This window comes from Eriocheir sinensis, chromosome 22 (assembly GCF_024679095.1).
Source record: "Eriocheir sinensis breed Jianghai 21 chromosome 22, ASM2467909v1, whole genome shotgun sequence".
Lineage (NCBI taxonomy): Eukaryota > Metazoa > Arthropoda > Malacostraca > Decapoda > Varunidae > Eriocheir > Eriocheir sinensis.
Window position 1 is genome coordinate 9,499,450 of NC_066530.1, and position 20,365 is coordinate 9,519,814.

At 44.7% G+C, this 20,365-nt stretch overlaps 2 protein-coding genes across 2 annotated transcripts in view; one reads left to right on the forward strand and one right to left on the reverse strand.

Moving 5' to 3' along the window:
• Window positions 1-218: 218 nt before the first annotated feature.
• Window positions 219-17,200, reverse strand: LOC127002006 (uncharacterized). The gene is made up of 2 exons (XM_050867327.1): window positions 16,880-17,200; window positions 219-4,414 (listed from the first exon to the last, which is right to left on the reverse strand). Exons 1-2 carry the CDS (start codon window positions 17,095-17,097, stop codon window positions 3,928-3,930), a joined length of 705 nt encoding a protein of 234 aa, XP_050723284.1. The 5' UTR covers window positions 17,098-17,200; the 3' UTR covers window positions 219-3,927.
• The window catches only part of LOC127002008 (hemicentin-1-like), a 40,611-nt gene continuing 26,017 nt past the window's right edge, over window positions 5,772-20,365 (forward strand). The window contains exon 1 of the mRNA XM_050867329.1: window positions 5,772-5,840. The gene's annotated coding sequence lies outside the window, so the exon portion shown is untranslated. The remainder of the gene's footprint in view (window positions 5,841-20,365) is intronic.

The following is a 20,365-nucleotide window of genomic DNA, read 5'->3' on the forward strand; positions in this document are numbered from 1 at the left end:
CCGCGCACTCTTGGTCATCCCATCCGTTCCGAGCTGCCAACAGCTCAAACTGAGCGCGGTAAGCCTCCCAGGAGACCTTGCCATCAAACTCCTGAGGCTTCTTTCTAACAGGCGAACCCAGCAGACTCATGGGGCTGGCGGAACTTCTTGCGGGGATAAACTCAGGTGAAACAGGGCTCAAACTACCCCGGACTTGCGTAGGAGAAGCATCTTGGGTACAACTAGCCCCTGCAGGCACTGGCTGTCCGTTTCCAGCTAAGCAGTCTTCAAGGGCCTTCACTCTGTCACTTACGTCACAAACTGCCTGTTCAGTACGGTTCACCTTTCCCTGCATTTCTAATATTTCTTTGTGTCGTCTCCCGTACCACCTCCATCTCTTGTTGAAGATTTGTGTGTTCTTTCTCCACTTCTATCAGGCGTTGTCCTAACTTCGTGGTCACATCAGTCATTTCTCTTCGTACTGACTCACTTCCATCTTGTACTGCTTGTAGCTGTTGCTGTAATCCCGTGAAGCGATCTTTTAGCTGTTCTTTGAGTTCTTGGAGTGTTCCTTCTTGTTGTTGCTGTGCTCTTTCTTGTTGTTCTTTGAGTTCTTGGAGTGTTCCTTCTTGTTGTTGCTGTGCTCTTTCTTGTTGTTCTTTGAGTTCTTGGAGTGTTCCTTCTTGTTGTTGCTGTGCTCTTTCTTGTTGTTCTTTGAGTTCTTGGAGTGTTCTTTCTTGTTGTTGCTGTGCTCTTTCTTGTTGTTGCTGTGCTCTTTCTTGTTGTTCTTTGAGTTCTTGGTGTGCTCTTTCTTGTTTCTCCCCCTGTAGTCTCAAAGCTTCCAAGAGTTCAGTCAACACGTCGTCCCTCTGGGCAGCTTTGGAACGAGTCTCCATGGCGAAAAAACAAATGCCTACACTCCTGACGCCAATGTTATGCCGGACGTGTTACTTGGGTTCCGTGTCGCCGTCAGGAGACTCCGTGGGAGGGAGATATGCAAACACTTTGCACAGCTTCTGTAGTTTAATATTCTTCCTTAGTAGTACACTTCACTCTGACTCTTCACTTACCACTAGCTTACTATGACTGGGACTGGGCTCCTCTCGCCCTCTTCTCCTATATATATCCAGAACAGTACAGTCTAGAATGTTACAGTATATTTTAGATCATACAAGAACATGTAGCAAAAGTATGTGCGAGTTGGCAACACTTCCCGCCTGGCGCCTGGCCACGGCGCGGACGAGGCTTTGCTCCCCGCCCCCCTGCTCGCTCTTCCCGGAGCCTTCTAGAGCCCCATGGACGCCGGGGGAAGCTTCCAGCACAACACTACAAACCTACACGGCGCAACACAATTGACGAACCATTTCGATTACAGTTTTCCACAAACACGAACACACGTTATTTTTATTCTCTACGTATGAGTTTTCCTTTGGCCTTCTTTCTCTTTTCCCTTATTCCTTTAGCACTCTTTCCCTTGGCACTCTTTCCCTTGGCACTCTTTTCCTTGACACTCTTTCCCTTGGCACTTTTTCCCTTGGCACTTTTGTTATAGTAGTTGTAGTTATATCAATGTATTATTATTATTAAATGTCACCACGAATTAGAAATGCAGGTATCAATGGAAAAAACCCACGGCAGATAGATCACGCCACCGTTTGTAGGAATGTCATCTGTCAGTGTTTATCGGACGAGCGTCTTGGTATGTGTAACAAACATTTCGTCAACTTAGGGGTCACCTTGACATACGTGACCAGTTGTAACTTCATTATTTTCCAAGTCTCTAATCGTCACTCCTTCCTGAGAGCCCGACTCATACAGACTTACTGTCTCGGCTCTCTCCAACGCCCCTGTACTTAGGTTTAAGAATACATTCACCTAAAATAGCAGCGGGTGTTTCCCTTCACGCCTTGTTCGTTCCCACCAAGACCCTGTCTGAGCTGCACGCATACAAGACCGGCCGCCGTTACATTATTGGTGATCAGCGGTGCCCAACGTGCCCTAGCCGTCGCTACCTCGTCTGTTCTACAGCGCTACAAGCCACAAGAATTCACCGAACAGGGGACAGGCGTTACGTTACAAGGAAGAAGTAACAAGCAGCACCTCACCAGAGCAGAGGGGGTCACGACAGCAGCCACGCCGTAGCCCACAGCGGCAACACTGCCACTGCCAGGAGCATCGCCCAAACCTCTTCCGGCAAACAATCAACAGGGCAAACTCGAACATCTCCCGGTGACTACAAGCAATTACCACTTCAGGCGCCTACACAAGTGGTTACATACCCAGGCCGCCAAATCTACTAACGCTGCTCCATAACACTCAAAATACGAGGAACACCGCAGCCGTCCTACGTCTGGCAAGGAGTTCCGGGCGCCGCCATCTCGTCCCGCCGGCCAGAGGGACGCCATCAGCCAAGCAGCCTTCATTTCAACAATCAAAGCACAACCGCCGACATCCCGGGGGTTCTACACGACTCCAGGATCTTGGTAACCTTAAGGCCGACGAACCTGGTTCGTCGCCAGTTCTCCTGTTCATCTGAAAGTCCCGGTATTGTTCCTTTATACTATTTTTTCAGAGGTGCTGATTAGGCTAATTGCGATTTCATTCAATAAGAACGCACGATTCTGATAATTCTGTGTATCTAACACTGTTCGTCATCCATAATTGTGAGAGTAAACGGTCGTACGCGTACGATATTGATCATTATCCAGTTTATTGTATCAGTTACAATTGTCTCCCTAAAATCGGGGAAAATCCCAAGTCCCGAAACTGAGGAAAGTTCTTAAACCTATTGTCTTTTAATCGATTAATCTAATTTAACAACTTTGCCGCGGCAGACGCCGCTGCATCCGGTCTGTTGACGAGTGTTGGCCGTGTCATTAGATGGCCAGTGGCCACCGCCGCCCCACTCCGTCCCGCGTTGCGTACCCACATCGCATGTCGAATATATTTAAACTACTCCAACCGAGCTTTAGAACCTAACCGCTAACGGCGGGCGAACCCCATTCTAACGGGGGCTTTACCCCCCTCGAACCCCCCTGTGCTGAGAAGGGTAGCTCTATCTGCCCAACTTGTCAGTCACAGCTTGATGCGCCCACGAGGCACCAACGGCATCCCATGTGACGCGCCCGTGTCACTGTTCGAATATGGTGGTATTGAAGGGTCACAAGGACTCGGTTTTGGGTTATTTGACGGCGCAATGTGGCGCAAAGTGCCTCATGGGTGATACCAATAAAGAGGCTAAATAGTCAGTTAACACTTACCGAGAGGTGAAGTAGAATGATAATTTAAGGAGACTAAAGAAAAGCTGAGTGTCGATCCCACCGTCCATCATGGCGTCCCGAGGAAGACCGAGATTCAAAAAGCTGCCTACGTGGCAGCGTGATACACCCCGCGTAGTAATACTTCATGAATGAAATCCTTTAAAATTATAAAATACAAATACTTGCGGCATTATTTGCTTTAATATAGAGAAGAAAATAACGTAGAACTCGTAAAGAGATCGTAATGATCCATGCGCGTTCTGGATATTACTGACTTAGGAACTAGTTTGTATGGTGTACTGCAAGGCAGCTATGTAGCTCAGTCTGTTTATAGAGGCCCTCGTGAAACAATAACAATGGACTTAGAAAATCGAAGCCACCCAACTTTATAATTAACGAGGCTTGCTCCCCTGGCCCCTCCCCAAGGTAAATCGTATACGAAAATGCATTATAATAATAATTCTTTCATGTGCTAAATTACTACGAATATTGGTTTGGAGTGGTGCTCCCTAAGATTAACCTTATTTTCTATTGGTGTTTAATGTAACAATTACACTTCAATACTACAACTTGACCGATGCAAGGTTTTCCTCTATAAAAATCAACTTATTATTGATAGACCAACATTGAAAAACTACATTTTGCATTCACTTGCCAGCTGGTGGTCTCAGATATCAGGACCAGCTGCTTACTGTCTTTGGGTGTAAGTTTGCAAAGTGACACCAGCAAGCAGCCAGAATACACCATCATGTGTTAACTTCCAGCCAGGGAGCCCCGTAAACATTGCGATAGAAGCAGCGTTACTGGCCTCAACAAAGGAATGAGGAATGAGCTTCAGGAGGGCAGCTTGTCGCCTTGCTGTTACAGTGGTAATGAGACTGCCAAGGCCGTGTCGTCTGTAGCCCTCGTCCGTCATCAGCCTCCCAACAGCTCCTTCAAAAGTGGTAGCCACCCAGGCAACAGGCAGCTCCTCGTCCCCCGCCACAGGCAGACTGTTCGGGTCCACGGTGGTGTCTTGAGTCACGCCTGAGTCCCGGTACACTCCCACGAAGGGTACATGCTGTGCCAGGCGGCTGAACACTTCCAGGTGAGCCATTCCACCATATTTAGCTCTCTGGACCAGATAGTGGACCCCTGCCCTCCCCAGCAGGCACACACGGAACCCTGGACCAACCCTGGAGTAGACATGAGTCATAATAAAAACATGGCACTGACAATGGAAATCAGTATACAGTTAGAGCTCGCATCTTACCAGTAATAGGTATACCAAGAAACACTAGTTAGATTTGCATTCATTAGATGCAAATACTTATACCAATGGGGAAAATTAAGATATTTTCACTTATACAAGTTATTGACGTTAATTTAGGTCCTATAATCATAGATACTGCAATGAAATATAAAAGAAAAATAATATTTTGTGTTTCCGCCAGAAGGCGGAACGAATGATTGGTAGAAGGTGGAAAGAAGAGTATGAGGAATATCATAAATAGGGTGAGGAGTAAATAAGATAAATAGGAGAAGAGTGTATACGGAAGATCGGTAGAAGGTGGAAAGAAGGGTATGAGGAATATCATAAATAGGGTGAGGAGTAAATAAGATAAATAGGAGAAGAGTGTATACGAAAGATTGGAAGAAGGTGGAAAGAAGGGTATGAGGAATGTCATAAATAGGGTGAGGAGTAAATAAGATAAATAGGAGAAGATTGGTATAAGGTGGAAAGAAGGGTATGAGGAATATCATAAATAGGGTGAGGAGTAAATAAGATAAATAGGAGAAGATTGGTATAAGGTGGAAAGAAGGGTATGAGGAATATCATAAATAGGGTGAGGAGTAAATAAGATAAATAGGAGAAGAGTGTATACGAAAGATTGGTATAAGGTGGAAAGAAGGGTATGAGGAATTAATATCATAATAGAGTGAGGAGCAGTGGTGGGCACAGTTCCGCTAACCGCTAATTAGCGTAGCTAACTTTTTCGTTAGCTGCTTAGCGTTTTGGCTAACTTTGGAAACAGTTAGCGGACCAATTAGCTTCCGCTAAATGAAGTTCCTCCTCCGCTAACTTGTAATATATATATTATCATGTATATATGAATGTATGACTATGTGTCGAAACACACAAGCTCAGTGTTACCACAGGATGTTATGGGACACGTCAGAGCTGATGGCCGTGAGAACAGATGTTTGGCTGACACTAAATCAGCAAATGATGACAAATCATCTCAAGTCATCAACACTTCCGGGAAAGGAGCAACGCACATATATACCATTTCGCCCGAGCTACCAGGGAGAGAAGCGGAGAGAAGAAGACGGGCAGCGGGCGGTGCTCAGCCGCTCCGCTCTGGGTGTGCTACTCTCGTTTCGTGTGACTGCTCACATAAACGTTGTAACTATTGTGTAAAACTGTTTATATAGTTAAAACTCATCACACTTTTAATATACCAGAGAGAGAGTGAATTAAGTGAACTAAAGTGAACTTATAACGGCTTCCGCTCGACAAAAACAGCATCTACCACACTTAACTATAAAGGCTATTGTGTTATCTCACCTACTACTATCAACTTGTGAAGCAGGACAACGGTATCGCCGGCCCTGTGACGAGTGAGATAACAGTCCGCGCCTTAACCATATCACTTCACACACACTACCTTTAAAAATAACAATTAAAAAGGCTGACAAACCTAAGTCCTCTAAAAGTGCATACAGGTTTGTTTTTGTCCGCACCAGTTGACCCACGTGGCGCAATAATTCCAGGGCTTCCCTTTTTGGGTAAATTACGCCTTAGAGTAGGGTAATTGGACAATTATTAGGGAAATTTTTTGGGTATTTTAGGGTAATGTATCTTCCTTTTCCGACTCTTTGAACTCGAGATTAAATAACAAGAATTCGATATTTTCCACCGGACAAGAAATAAACACTGCTTTTTATTTATTCACTTAATATACTCCTTAGTATTATTTACATTTATGTATTTAAATTGATCCACTATCCCTAGCTGTGTGGGGGAGCAGTCCTGTGTAGTGTGTCATCAAATACCTTATCAGATTTTGTCTTTCTGTACTGCTATTTCAAGTTCATATAGGTATAAATAAAGTGTATGTTGAATTTAATTTATGTACTATCGGCTCGACTCGTAGCTGGTTCACCAGTTAGTGAAAACACGAAAATGCTTGACCGATGAGTTTAGTCTCCCGGGGACACTTAATCCGCAGGTAGCCGTGGGGAGAACCTAAGTGTGCTGAGGGACCTCAGGCCACTCTCTCTACGGCCGGCCAGGATGGAAGCTGCCCTGGCTGTCCACTCAAACTCTCTCGCCCCACGCAGTGACAGCTGATCCACCTATTCCTCATTTCTTAATTTTATTAATTAGTGTACCTGATACTACTACAACTACTACTACTACTACTACTACTACTACTACTACTACTACTACTACTACTACTACTACTACTACTACTACTACCAGAGGTGGGTGCGGTACTGAAAAATCAGTAGTGCGGTTGCGGTAGTGCGGTACTTTTTCCGGAGTAGTACGGTTTCGGTAGTGGGGTCCCATTTTTTTTTTTTTTTCTTTCCCAGTGCGGTACGCGGTGTGCGGTACTGCGGTAGCGGTAGTCACTAGTCAATATAAAAAAAAATACTTCAGTGCCTATCCTGGCTATCCATTGACTAACTAATAACTTGTGAGATACAAAAAAAAAATAAAGGAGGACTGGGGGAGGGAGAGAGGGAGGTAAGGGAGGATGAAGGGGGGGGGTCAAGGGAGTAGAGGACGGGAAGGGGAGGAGGGGGAGGAAAGGGAATGCAACTTTCCGAGGGAGGAAGGAGGGGACAGGGAAGGGGAAGGAGGAGATCAGCGTCATGTGAGAGAGGAGGAAGGGGGGGGTGGAAAGGAAGGAAGGAAGGAAGGAAGGAAGGAAGGAAGGGTGGTGCGACAGCTGCAGTAGCACTAGCCAGGGAGGAATGGTAGGGAGGATATGGGGGAGTGAAGGGGAAGGGGAGGAGGGGAGGAAGGGGAGGAATTCTCCGGCGTTTGAGCGAAAACGAAAGATTACTAATATAGGAAAGTCATGACGGGAACAGTGAAACATTATTCAAACTGTCCAACATATTAAGACAAAACACATCAACTGCAACTGGTAATAGCGAGACCTCGACCGTGGGAAAGCTCTAAGCACTGGCGTCTCAGGCCTCAGCGAAAAAAAGATGTGGAAATTTCATCGAGGAGAATTATAATAATAATAATAATAATAATAATAATAATAATAATAATAATAATAATAATAATAATAATAATAATAATAATAATAATAATAATAATAATGATAAATTATTATTATTATTATTATTATTATTATTATTATTATTATTATTATTATTATTATTATTATTATTATTATTATTATTATTATTATTATTATTATTATTATTATTATTATTATTATTATTATTATTATTATTATTATTATTATTATTATTATTATTATTATTATTATTATTGTTATTATTTTTATTATTATTATTATTATTATTATTATTATTATTATTATTATTATTATTATTATTATTATTTTTAAAATCAAACAATATGGATCTTGGCTAATTGAAGAGAGAGAGAGAGAGAGAGAGAGAGAGAGAGAGAGAGAGAGAGAGAGAGAGAGAGAGAGAGAGAGAGAGAGAGAGAGAGAGAGAGAGAGAGAGAGAGAGAGAGAGAGAGAATGATAAAATAGAGAAGTTACAATGAAGTTAAAAAACAGTTATAGTATGTACTATGGTCTATGTTATGCATCAAAGAAAAAAATGTACGGGACATGAGATTGAGCGGCGATCATGTAAGTGCTTGCTTGTACTGTTGTCACTGCCATGTACAGTCACCGGCGGAGGCAGTCATGACGCGCCGCCTTGGGTTGAGTGACGAACAGATTTACTCTGAGTATCAGTATTTAATACCGTCCACGAGAATAGATCGTGCCCCAGTACTTGTGTTCGTGCTGGGGGCATACAGGTGGTCCTGCTGTTTGGTGTTGACTGTGCACACGTTCCTCACTGAGGGCATCGAGAACAAATAGTTTGGGACATTTCCCTTAATAACATTATACATCGTTATTCCTAGCTCATGGTTGTATTTTTCGCGTATTATCAACCAGCCCAGTTCTTTAATAAAAGGTGTGGCGCGGTCACGTTTTGCTCCACCGCCTCGTGCAACTTTCGCAGCGAAGTTTTGTAGCTTTTGTATTTGTTGAAGGCGTGTCGTATTCGCTGTGCCCCAAATTCTTATACCGAAATTAATTATGCTTAAGACGAGTGACTGGATAACAATGATTCTAGAATTTCTATTAAAATTACCCTTAATTCTGTTTATATAAACTATAGTGCTGAAAACCTTCCTGCTTATATGGTTGATGTGAGCATCAAATGTCATGTGTGTGTCGAAGCACAGCCCGAGGTTCTTCACCGAGCTGCTCGGGACAATGATGGTGCCGTCGACCCGTAAACAGGTGTCTTGTGGGATCTGAGACGTTAGTGCTCTGCTTCCAACAAACATGCATTGGGTTTTTTATGTATTTAGCATTAATCCATTCATGTTGAAGTATTTTATTGCCTTTATCAGAGTCTTTTCTCCATTGCGAATAAAGTCCTGGATATTATTGACATTTCCGGTATGTACGAATTGTGTGTCGTCAGCATACTGGATAACGAGGCAGTCAGACATGTGTTGTGAGAGGTCATTGACGTAAATTAAAAACAAGATTGGTCCAAGGAATGACCCCTGTGGAACTCCGTATGAAATTTGAAGTGTATTAGAAACAGTGTTGTTAAAACGAACGGACTGTGATCTGTTGTGTAGGTAGCTCTCGAACCAAAAGTAGTCGATTCTTAAGTTTGTTAGTTTGGTCTTGAGCTTTTCATGACTTACGCTATCAAATGCCTTAGACAGATCACATAGGGTAACTAGAGAGAGGTTCTTTTTATCAGTATTCTGGTACAGCTTGTTGGATAGAGAGAGGAGAGCACTATCTGTTGACAGAGATGATCGAAAGCCATGCTGAGTGTTACTGAGGAGGTGTTTCGTTTCTAAGAATCTATTAAGTTGTCGTGCAATGATTTTTTATAGAATTTTAGAAATGATAGGCAGGAGGGAAATGGGCCGAAAATTTTTAGGTTCGTTAGCGTTACCTGCCCTAAAAATAGGAACTCCTATGGCGTGTTTCCATAGTGTCGGGAATGTGCCAGTGACTATGGAAGTGTTGAGGATACACGTAAGATATGGGATGATTACTGGAAGAGATTCTTTTATGTAGCGGAGTGGAATACCGTCGGAACCGCAGGATGAGGTGTTTTTCATATGCTTAATCGCTAGTATTACTGTATCACTGTCAGTGGGTTGAGGTCGAAACATTTGGTACGTTGGCACGGCGGTATCGAGGTTAAGGTGTGGAAATTCATCTCGATCTACTGTACACTTTTGTGATCTTTCGTACATTTCTTTCCCGACATTAGCAAATGTGCTGACAGAGAGCAAGTGAGCTGACAGAGAGCAAGTGTGCTGACAGAGAGCAAGTGTGCTGACAGAGCAAGTGTGCTGACAGAGCAAGTGAGCTGACAGAGAGCAAGTGTGCTGACAGAGAGCAAGTGTGCTGACAGAGAGCAAGTGTGCTGACAGAGAGCAAGTGAGCTGACAGAGAGCAAGTGTGCTGACAGAGAGCAAGTGTGCTGACAGAGAGCAAGTGTGCTGACAGAGAACAAGTGAGCTGACAGAGAGCAAGTGTGCTGACAGAGAGCAAGTGTGCTGACAGAGAGCAAGTGAGCTGACAGAGAGCAAGTGTGCTGACAGAGAGCAAGTGTGCTGACAGAGAGCAAGTGTGCTGACAGAGAGCAAGCGTGCTGACAGAGAGCAAGCGTGCTGACAGAGAGCAAGTTTGCTGAATGAGAGCAAGTGAGCTGCTGACAGAGAACAAGTTGGAGTAGGTAGGAAGACACCTACCGAACGGGCGCAAGCCACTCCCGGTGAGGTATATATGGGAAGTGAGGAGGGTGCTGAAGCCCTCCATAGACCCTTCCCATTACCTCATTAACCGTTTCCCTGTTGTCTCATCTACACAGGAGAGTAGTTCAGCATGCTCTCTAAAGACAGATCCTCTTCTATGCACACCACACTACATTCACACAACAGTCACACCTTTTCCCAAAATTCAAAATTCAAAATGGCGTTCAACAACAGTGCCTCGGAGTCCTCGCCTGGGGGGGGGGGGGAACCATAAATTCCCCCAGGGAGGACTCCCCTTCTGGTTGCCTGCCGACCTGAGAGGTGTCTTGATAACTCCTCGAACCTTTTTCTTATCAATTTCTGCAACATTCGCGGTCTTCGTTCTAATTTTCATTCTGTGGAACACCATCTCTCCTCCTCTAAACCTCACCTTCTCTTCCTCACCGAAACACAGGTTTCTGAGTCTACTGACAGCAATATCAAATCTGTTCCCTCCTAATATCTCTATCCTCAGTTTCAATCCAAAGCTGGATGTTGCGTCTACGGTACGCAACGACATCACTTGCTCTCGTGCCCACGACCTTGACTCTTCTGAATTTTCCACCATCTGGCTAAGACTTCATTGTCATTCTATTACTAAATACATCTGTGCTGTTTATCTTTCACCTAATTCTACTAACTATGTAAAATTCTTTGACTACCTGAACTCTAAAGTGGAGCACATCTTGACCCACTCTCCCTTCGCTGAAATCTCCATCTTGGGAGATTTCAATGTTCACCACCAGCTTTGGTTTTCATTCTCTTTCACTGACCAGCCTGGTGAACAAACCTACAACTTTGCTCTCCTCAATGACCTAGAGCAGTTGGTTCAGCACCCTACACGTATTCCCGACCGTGTTGGAGACCGGCCCAACATACTAGACCTCTTCCTTACCTCTAACCCTTCTGCTTACTCTGTCAAACTGTTCTCTTCGTTGGGCTTCTCCGATCACAGCCTTATTTCTGTATTATGTCCTATCGCTCCTGTACACCCTCTGGACCCACCGAAGATGCGATGCTTCTGGCATTTTGCTTCAGCTCGGTGGGGCGACCTGAGGATGTACTTTTCCGATTTCCCGTGGAATGATTACTGCTTCCAGGAGAGAGACCCCTCTGTGTGTGCCCAGCGCATCACAGAGGTGATTGTCTCAGGAATGGAGGCATACATTCCACGTACTTTCTCTAATTTCCATGCTAAAAAGCCTTAGGTTAATCACGCTTGTTCTCGGGCTGTCAAAGATGAGAGGCAGCTCAGATAAGGTACCAGATCCTTCGAATTCCCACTAACCACGACCTTTACATTTCCACCCGGAATCGTGCCAAATCTAATCTTCGACTTACCAAAAACTCCTTTATCCATAGCATATGTCAACGTTGACCTTGCTTTCTCTAATTCTTCCAGAGACTTCTGGCACTTAGCCAAAAATATCTCCTCCAGTTTCACTTCTTCCTCTTTCCCGCCTCTTCTTAACCCAGACGGCAGCACTGCCGTCTCTTTCATCTCTAAGGCTGAACTCTTCGCTCAAACTTTCTGTAACATCTCCACTCTGGACGATTCTGGGCATATTCCTCTTACTCATCCCCCCTCCGACTCCTTTATGCCTGTTATTAAGATTCTTCCTAATGATGTTTTCTATGCCCTCTCTGGCTTCAACTCTCAGAAGGCTTATGGACCTGATGGAGTGCCTCCTATTGTCCTTAACCCGAGAGCGTCGGCAGACCCTTTTTAGGGCTTTCACGAGTCGTGGCTGTGGTACGGTGGACCCTAAAAAGGGCTCGCTATGAAACATCTAATTCGAGCTAATTGTAGGCGGTGGTGGCATAGCGCAACTCATCATGAATGCCCTACGTCATTGTGGTGGGTTAGTGATCTTGAGGTGGGATTTTTTGTCATAGGTGGTGCTGTAAGGTCATGGCAGACTGAATTAGCTATCCATACAGTAATCACTTGTCAAGTTCTCTAAAGTAGAAAACAAGAGACTCTCGGCTAGACGCCACGCGTCACGAGCAAGCACGAGAGCACGTGTGCTGACAGAGAGCAAGTGTGCTGACAGAGAGCAAGTGTGCTGACAGAGAGCAAGTGAGCTGACAGAGAGCAAGTGTGCTGACAGAGAGCAAGTGTGCTGACAGAGCAAGTGTGCTGACAGAGCAAGTGTGCTGACAGAGCAAGTGTGCTGACAGAGAGCAAGTGTGCTGACAGAGAGCAAGTGAGCTGACAGAGAGCAAGTGTGCTGACAGAGAGCAAGTGAGCTGACAGAGAGCAAATGTGCTGACAGAGAGCAAGTGAGCTGACAGAGAGCAAGTATGCTGACAGAGTGCAAGTGAGCTGACAGAGAGCAAGTGAGCTGACAGAGCAAGTGTGCTGACAGAGAGCAAGTGTGCTGACAGAGCAAGTGTGCTGACAGAGAGCAAGTGATCTGACAGAGAGCAAGTGTGCTGACAGAGCAAGTGTGCTGACAGAGAGAAAGTGTGCTGACAAAGAGCAAGTGAGCTGACAGATAGCAAGTGTGCTGACAGAGAGCAAGTGAGCTGGCAGAGAGCAAGTGAGCTGACAGAGAGCAAGTGAGCTGACAGAGAGCAAGTGAGCTGACAGATAGCAAGTGTGCTGACAGAGAGCAAGTGAGCTGACAGATAGCAAGTGTGCTGACAGAGAGCAAGTGAGCTGGCAGAGAGCAAGTGAGCTGACAGAGAGCAAGTATGCTGACAGAGCAAGTGTGCTGACAGAGAACAAGTGTGCTGACAGAGAGCAAGTGTGCTGACAGAGAGCAAATGAGCTGACAGAGAGCAAGTGTGCTGACAGAGCAAGTGTGCTGACAGAGAGCAAGTGTGCTGACAGAGAGCAAGTGTGCTGACAGAGAGCAAGTGTGCTGACAGAGCAAGTGAGCTGCCAGAGAGCAAGTGTGGTGACGGAGAGCAAGTGTACTGACAGAGAGCAAGTGTGCTGACAGAGCAAGTGTGCTGACAGAGAGCAAGTGTGCTGACAGAGAGCAAGTGTGCTGACAGAGAGCAAGTGTGCTGACAGAGAGCAAGTGAGCTGACAGAGAGCAAGTGTGCTGACAGAGAGCAAGTGTGCTGACAGAGAGCAAGTGTGATGACAGAGAGCAAGTGTGCTGACAGAGAGCAAGGGTGCTGACAGAGCAAGTGTGCTGACAGAGAGCAAGTGAGCTGACAGAGAGCAAGTGTGCTGACAGAGAGCAAGTGTGCTGACTGAGAGCAAGTGAGCTGACAGAGAGCAAGTGTGCTGACAGAGCAAGTGTGCTGACAGAGAGCAAGTGAGCTGACAGAGAGCAAGTGTGCTGACAGAGCAAGTGTGCTGACAGAGAGCAAGTGAGCTGACAGAGAGCAAGTGTGCTGACAGAGCAAGTGTGCTGACAGAGAGCAAGTGAGCTGACAGAGAGCAAGTGTGCAGACAGAGAGCAAGTGAGCTGACAGAGAGCAAGTGTGCTGACAGAGAGCAAGTGAGCTGACAGAGAGCAAGTGTGCTGACAGAGAGCAAGTGAGCTGACAGAGAGCAAGTGTGCTGACAGAGAGCAAGTGTGCTGACAGAGAGCAAGTGTGCTGACAGAGAGCAAGTGTGCTGACAGAGAGCAAGTGTGCTGACAGAGAGCAAGTGTGCTGACAGAGAGCAAGTGAGCTGACAGAGCAAGTGTGCTGACAGAGAGCAAGTGTGCTGACAGAGAGCAAGTGTGCTGACAGAGAGCAAGTGTGCTGACAGAGCAAGTGTGCTGACAGAGCAAGTGTGCTGACAGAGAGCAAGTGAGACGTTTTCAGTAGACCCGAATACGTAAGTGCATTCGCCTGCCGTAGTATGATTATATCTTTGCCTATCTACCCCAATGGGAGTAGTTCCATACCTCAAAAAAAGATGCCAGATTATCTGGAAAGCATAATATGGTACAGAAAACTGGGTCTACTATAAAGAAATGTTTTACTTATCCCTGTGTTATTCAAAACAAAGTTAATATTATTGAGAACATTTTTCTGCAATAATCTTTTACACATATGCGGTATTATGATCAGTAAAATAATTAAAATTATGAACCTTTGGCTGGACCGCTGTAGAATCTACGACCTGGGGAAAAAAATGTTCGTTGTTTTTCGGTCTATAAAAAACTTCTGTATTTTCAATTTTAGGCACTTGATACACTAAAGCAATTAATAAATCACGATCACAGACTATACTTGTTCATATGTATTAATACTGCTTGGAATTCTTTTTTGAGATGGTCCGTAACCAAACCAAAACAAACCTTCTTTTGACCTGTAACGCTTTGTATCGCTCCTTAGGTCCTCCTCCTTTCGGTCCTCTCTTCTTCTTATTCACACCCTTTGCTTTTCAGTAGTATTGTGTTACTTATCTTTCCTCACTGTAATACGCTATTGTATTATAATTTTCTGTTTGTTGCTGAAATCACTTATTTTCATTGTTTTCTGTGCACTTATTCAAGCATTTGTGCCCTTTTTTTTCCAGCACTGCATCATGAACACTTTTGCCAGCTTTACAATTCTTCTTTCTGTTTCCTTTTAGTCTCCATACAGCCCCAACACAGTGCAGATTGCCCTATTGTCCTCCTCTAGTCTCCTCGCCCACTCCTCCCTGACCATCACCGTCACTACTCCTGTTGCTAACTCCCCTCTCTACCTCTCGTAGTTGCTACATTCTATAATTAGGTGTTCCACTGTTTCTTTCTCCCCTGTCCTACAGCTACAGTTCTGGTTTCCCCCTTTGTTTTGGTAGCTCTCGGTGAGGGTGAGTTCGGCCGCTCAGCCGCTCTTTTCGGCACCGTGCGGGTTTCGGCCTTTTGAATATCTCTTTACCACGAGTTCTACTGACTAGATTCTGTTCGGTACTTGCCAGATTAAACATTAGTCTTCGTGGAATCTATTGGAAAAAGGGTTCAAGCTATACATGCGACAAGAGAGTAGAAAAAAATGCGAGAATGGTGTAATCTCAGTTGGGCGTATTTAGCTTGTAATAAATGAATGGTACAGTGTTTCTCACCAATTCACATGAATAAATGTTAGGATAAACACTTGGGATCAATGTCTTGTAGAATATAGGCATAGTGCATCATAATTTATCACGTGAGAGATTGTAGAGGGTGAGAGTCCTCATCGCTTCAACAGGCCCTGATCAAGTTTTAGTTAAAGTAGCTAGCGATCACTGGCTCTTTTTGGAGTTGGGAAATGCTCCCATTATATACTGTACTGTTGTTGCCTTCGTTGCCTTCAAACAATGTTTGACGTTCGAAATTAAGTGACATATAATGTATGACGATAAGTGTTAACGTTAGATGTTAAGTGACATATAATGTTGCACGTTAAATGTTAAAAAGTGCTTAGCTTCCCGTTGTATTGCTCATAGACACGGGCGTTTTGAGTTTCACGTTTGTGATCCTGAAGGTAAATGTTATTGTTGACAGGCTTGACCACGTTATATCGTGCGTCCAGCGAGAAGGGTCGTTTCATTGTCCTACCGCCTAAACAACGGCGGTAACATTTTGGATAACAGCTGTGAATGATGAATGAATACAATCACCATCACAACCACCACCACACTCATCCTCACATTAGATACGAATATGTGAATTTGTTGGATGTGAACTCGTTAGGTGCGAGATCCTACTGTATGTTTTTTTTTTTACAACAAAGGAGACAGCTCAAGGGCACAAACAAAATGAAACAATAATAGAGAAAAAGCCCGCTAATCGCTGCTCCTAAAAACAATCCAAGGAGGTGGCCGAATGAATGGTCAATTTTGGGAGGAGAGGTGTCCTGATAGCCTCCTCTTGAAAGAGTTCGAGTCGTAGGCAGAAGGAAATACAGATAAAGGAAGATTGTTCCAGAGTTTACCAGCGTGAGGGATGAAAGAGTGAAGATGCTGGTTAACTCGTGCGTAAGGAATTTGTACAGTAAAAGGATGAGCATGAGAAGAAAGTCGTGTGCAGCGTGGCCGCGGGAGGGGGGAAGGCATCCAGTTAGCAAGTTCAGAAGAGCAGTCAGCGTGAAAATAACGATAGAAGATAGAAAGAGATGCAACATGGCGGCGGAATTTAAGAGGAAGAAGACTATCAGTAAGAGGAGGAGAGCTGATGAGACGAAGAGCCTTAGACTCCACTCTGTCCAATAGAGCTGTGTGAGTGGAGCCCCCCCGCACGTGAGATGCATACTCCATACGAGGGCGGACAAGGCCCCTGTATATGGATAGCAACTGTGCGGGGGAGAAGAATTGGCGGAGACGATACAGAACGCCCAACCTCGAGGAAGCTAATTTAGTGGGAGAGGAGATGTGACGTTTCCAGTTAAGATTTTGAGTTAAGGATAGACCGAGGATGTTTAGTGTTGAAGAAGGTGACAACTGAGTGTTGGCGAAGAATAGGGGATAGGTGTTTGGAAGATTGTGTCGAGTTGATAGTTGGAGAAATTGGGGTTTTGAGGCATTGAAGGACACAAGGTTCCTTTTACCCCAATCGGTTGCAGGAGCTGTACACTTCCTCTCATCGTGTACACGTCATGATTTATGGATTTATTCTTACGCCGTCGTTCTACATCTGAGCTGTCAAGTGAAATCAACATAATTTAGTAAAAACACGAACACTTCCACACATCAAACCTCTTAGGCAGTGTGTCTAGATGAGGTTGGTAGGTAAAGGCAACAAATGGAATCGCGTCTATGATGGCGCCCTTTTCCTCCGTGAGCTTCTGCATAAGATCCAGCAGGTAACGAGGAACAGCATGGATGATGAGACTACGGCCCCAGTTGACAAAGGCTGCTGCTCTTAAGGCCTCGAATAGCTGATCCACCTCCTCCTCCGTGCAGAACACCGCCATATGTTGCTCCTTTGGATGAAACTGAGAGAGAGAGAGAGAGAGAGAGAGAGAGAGAGAGAGAGAGAGAGAGAGAGAGAGAGAGAGAGAGAGAGAGAGAGAAAAAAAAATCTTGTATAGATTATGATTAAAATAAATATATTAGACAAATTTTCTTTTCCAATCTCTGCCTAATGGTGTACTGGTTAGCACAGCTACTTTTTTTTATCTACATCAAAGGAGACGGCTCAAAGGCAACAAAAAGAGTGCAAAAAAAGTCCGCTACGCGCTGCTCCCATATAGACAAAAATAAAGAGTAGCCAAAAGAGAGGTCAATTTCGGGTGGAGAGGTGTCTCGATACACTCTTCTTGAAAGAGGTCAAGTCATAAGCAGGAGGGAATACAGACGAAGGAAGACTGTTCTAGAGTTTACCAGTGAAGGGGATGAAAGAATGGAGATGGTGGTTAACTCTTGCATAAGGGGTTTGGAGAGTATAGGGATGAGTATGAGTATGTAGAAAGTTGTGGGCAGCGGGGCAGCGGGAGCGGGGGAGGCATGCAGGTAGCAAGTTCAGAAGAGCAGTCAGCATGAAAATATCGATAAAGATAGAAAGAGAGGCAACATGGCGGAGGAATTTAAGAGGTAGAAGGCTGTCAATAAGAGGAGGAGAGTTGATGAAACGAAGAGCCTTGGACTCCACTCTGTCCAGAAGAGCTGTGTTAGTGGAGCCCCCCCACATGTGAGATGCATACTCCATACATAAGAACATAAGAACATAGGGAAACTGCAAGAGGCCGGGTGGCCTACACAGGGCAGCTCCAGAATCCCTCCCACTACTCACGATAGGTGAGGTGTAGTTACAGGGGTTACGGGTAGAGGCTTGATCCTTGTTATACCGGCGGTACTAGGCACGCATCCAGTACTCCGTCACCTTACTGCACCCACACCTCACTGCCACCTGTCGTCCTCGTCCATGTAACTATCCAATCTACTCTTAAAACAAGCTATCGTCCCTGCACCAACTATGTGATTGCTGAGTCTATTCCATTCCCCCACCACCCTATTACTAAACCAATGCTTGCCTATATCTCTCCTAAATCTATACTTTTCTAATTTAAATCCATTACTGCGAGTTCTATCCTGTTGGCTAATTCTCAGTACTTTACTTATATCGCCTTTGTTGTAACCCTTGACCCATTTGAATACTTCTATCAGATCTCCCCGCACTCTTCGTCTCTCTAGTGAATGTAAGTTTAGATGTTTCAGCCTATTTTGATATGGGAGGTTCCTCAGCCCCTGAATCATCTTGGTCATCCTCCTCTGAACTGATTCTAGCAAGTTGATGTCCATTCTGTAGTGTGGGCACCAAAACTGGACAGCATAATCTAAGTGTGGCCTAACTAACGCTAAATAGAGTCTGAGGATGACCTCTGCACTCCTGTTGGTTACCGTCCTGTTAATAAAGCCTAATACCCTGTTAGCCCTATTCCTCGCACTAATACAGTGCTTCTTTAGTTTTAGGTCAGAGTTCACTAACACTCCCAAATCCCTTCCACACTCAGCCCTGCCTATCGCAGTGGAGTCTAAACTATACCCGTGTAATGGGTTGCGTGTTCCTACACTAAGTACGCTACACTTGGTGATGTTAAAACTCATCTGCCATTTCTCTGACCAAGCTGACAGTTTGTTGAGATCCTCTTGCAGTGCTCTAGCATCCTCCCCTGTCCTAATAGTGCGTCCTATTTTGGTGTCATCTGCAAATTTACCTATGTCACTAGTTATCCCATTGTCTATGTCATTGATGTAGATAATGAAAAGAAGCGGGCCTAAAACTGAACCTTGAGGAACCCCACTGGTAACATTACCCCATTCGGATTTTTTACCGTTAATGGTAACCCTCTGTTTCCTGTCGCTAATCCACGCCTTAATCCAATCAAATACCTTCCCTCTTATCCCATGAGCCCTGACTTTATTTAACAGTCTCTGGTGAGGTACCTTATCGAAGGCCTTACTAAAATCAAGATAAACCACATCATAGCTCTCATCATTGTCAGCTGCCTCGTATACTCTATTGTAAAAGGATATAAGATTAGTGAGGCACGACTTTCCTTTAGTAAACCCATGCTGTGAGTCGTGAATTAAATTATGTCTGTCTATATGGTTCCTAATACTATCAGCTATTATTGACTCAATCATTTTGCCTATAACTGACATACCCTCATACGAGGGCGGACAAGGCCCTTATAGATGGAAAGCATCTGCTCGGGGGAGAAGAACTGGCGGAAACGATACAGAACGCCCAACCTCAAGGAAGCTGATTTAGTGAGAGAAGAGATGTGAAGTTTCCAGTTAAGATTTTTAGTTAAGGATAGACCGAGGATGTTTAGTGTTGAAGAAGGTCACAACTGAGTGTTATCGAAGAATAGTGGATAGGTGTTTGGAAGATTTTGTCGAGTTGATAGGTGGAGAAACTGTGTTTTTGAGGTATTGAAGGACACAAGGTTCCTTTTACCGCAATCGGAAATGATAGCAAGGTCTAAGGTTATGCGTTCTGCAGCCTCCAGTCTGGAGTCTTGTAATTCCTGTTGAGAGGGTCTTCTGTTGAAAGAAGTTGAATCATGCAGTGTGGAGTCGTCAGCGTATGTGGGTAGGACAGTTTGTTATGGAAAGAATATCATTGATGAATAACGGGAATAGAGTGGGTGATAGGACAGAGCCCTGTGTAACACCACTGTTGACCGTCTACCACAGCAGAGATAGAACGCCCGGAAAGGAAGCTGAAGATAAAAGGACAGAGAGAAGGATATAAACCGTAAGAGGGCAGTTTAGAAAGCAAAGACTTGTGTCATACTCTAAAAGGCTTTCGATATGTCTAGCGCAATTGCGAAAGTTTCACCGAAACGGCTAAGAGAGGATGACCAAGAGTCAGTTAAGAGAGCAAGAAGATCGCAAGTAGAACACCCCTTGCGGAACCCATACTGACGATCAGATAGGTCAAAAGTGGAAAGATGCTTTTGAATCTTCCGGTTAAGGATTGACTCAAAAGCTTTAGACAGACAGGAAAGTAAACCTATAAGGTTTTATTTTGAGGGATTGGAACGCTCATCCTTCTTAGGCACAGGCTGTACAAAGGCGTACTTTCAGCAGGAAGGAAAGATAGATGTTGATAGGCAGAGACGAAAGAGTCTGACCAGGCAGGGTGTCAGCACAGAAGCACAGTTTTTATGGACAATAGGAGGCACTCCATGAGGTCCATAAGCTTTCTGAGAGTTGAGGCTAGAGAGGGCATAG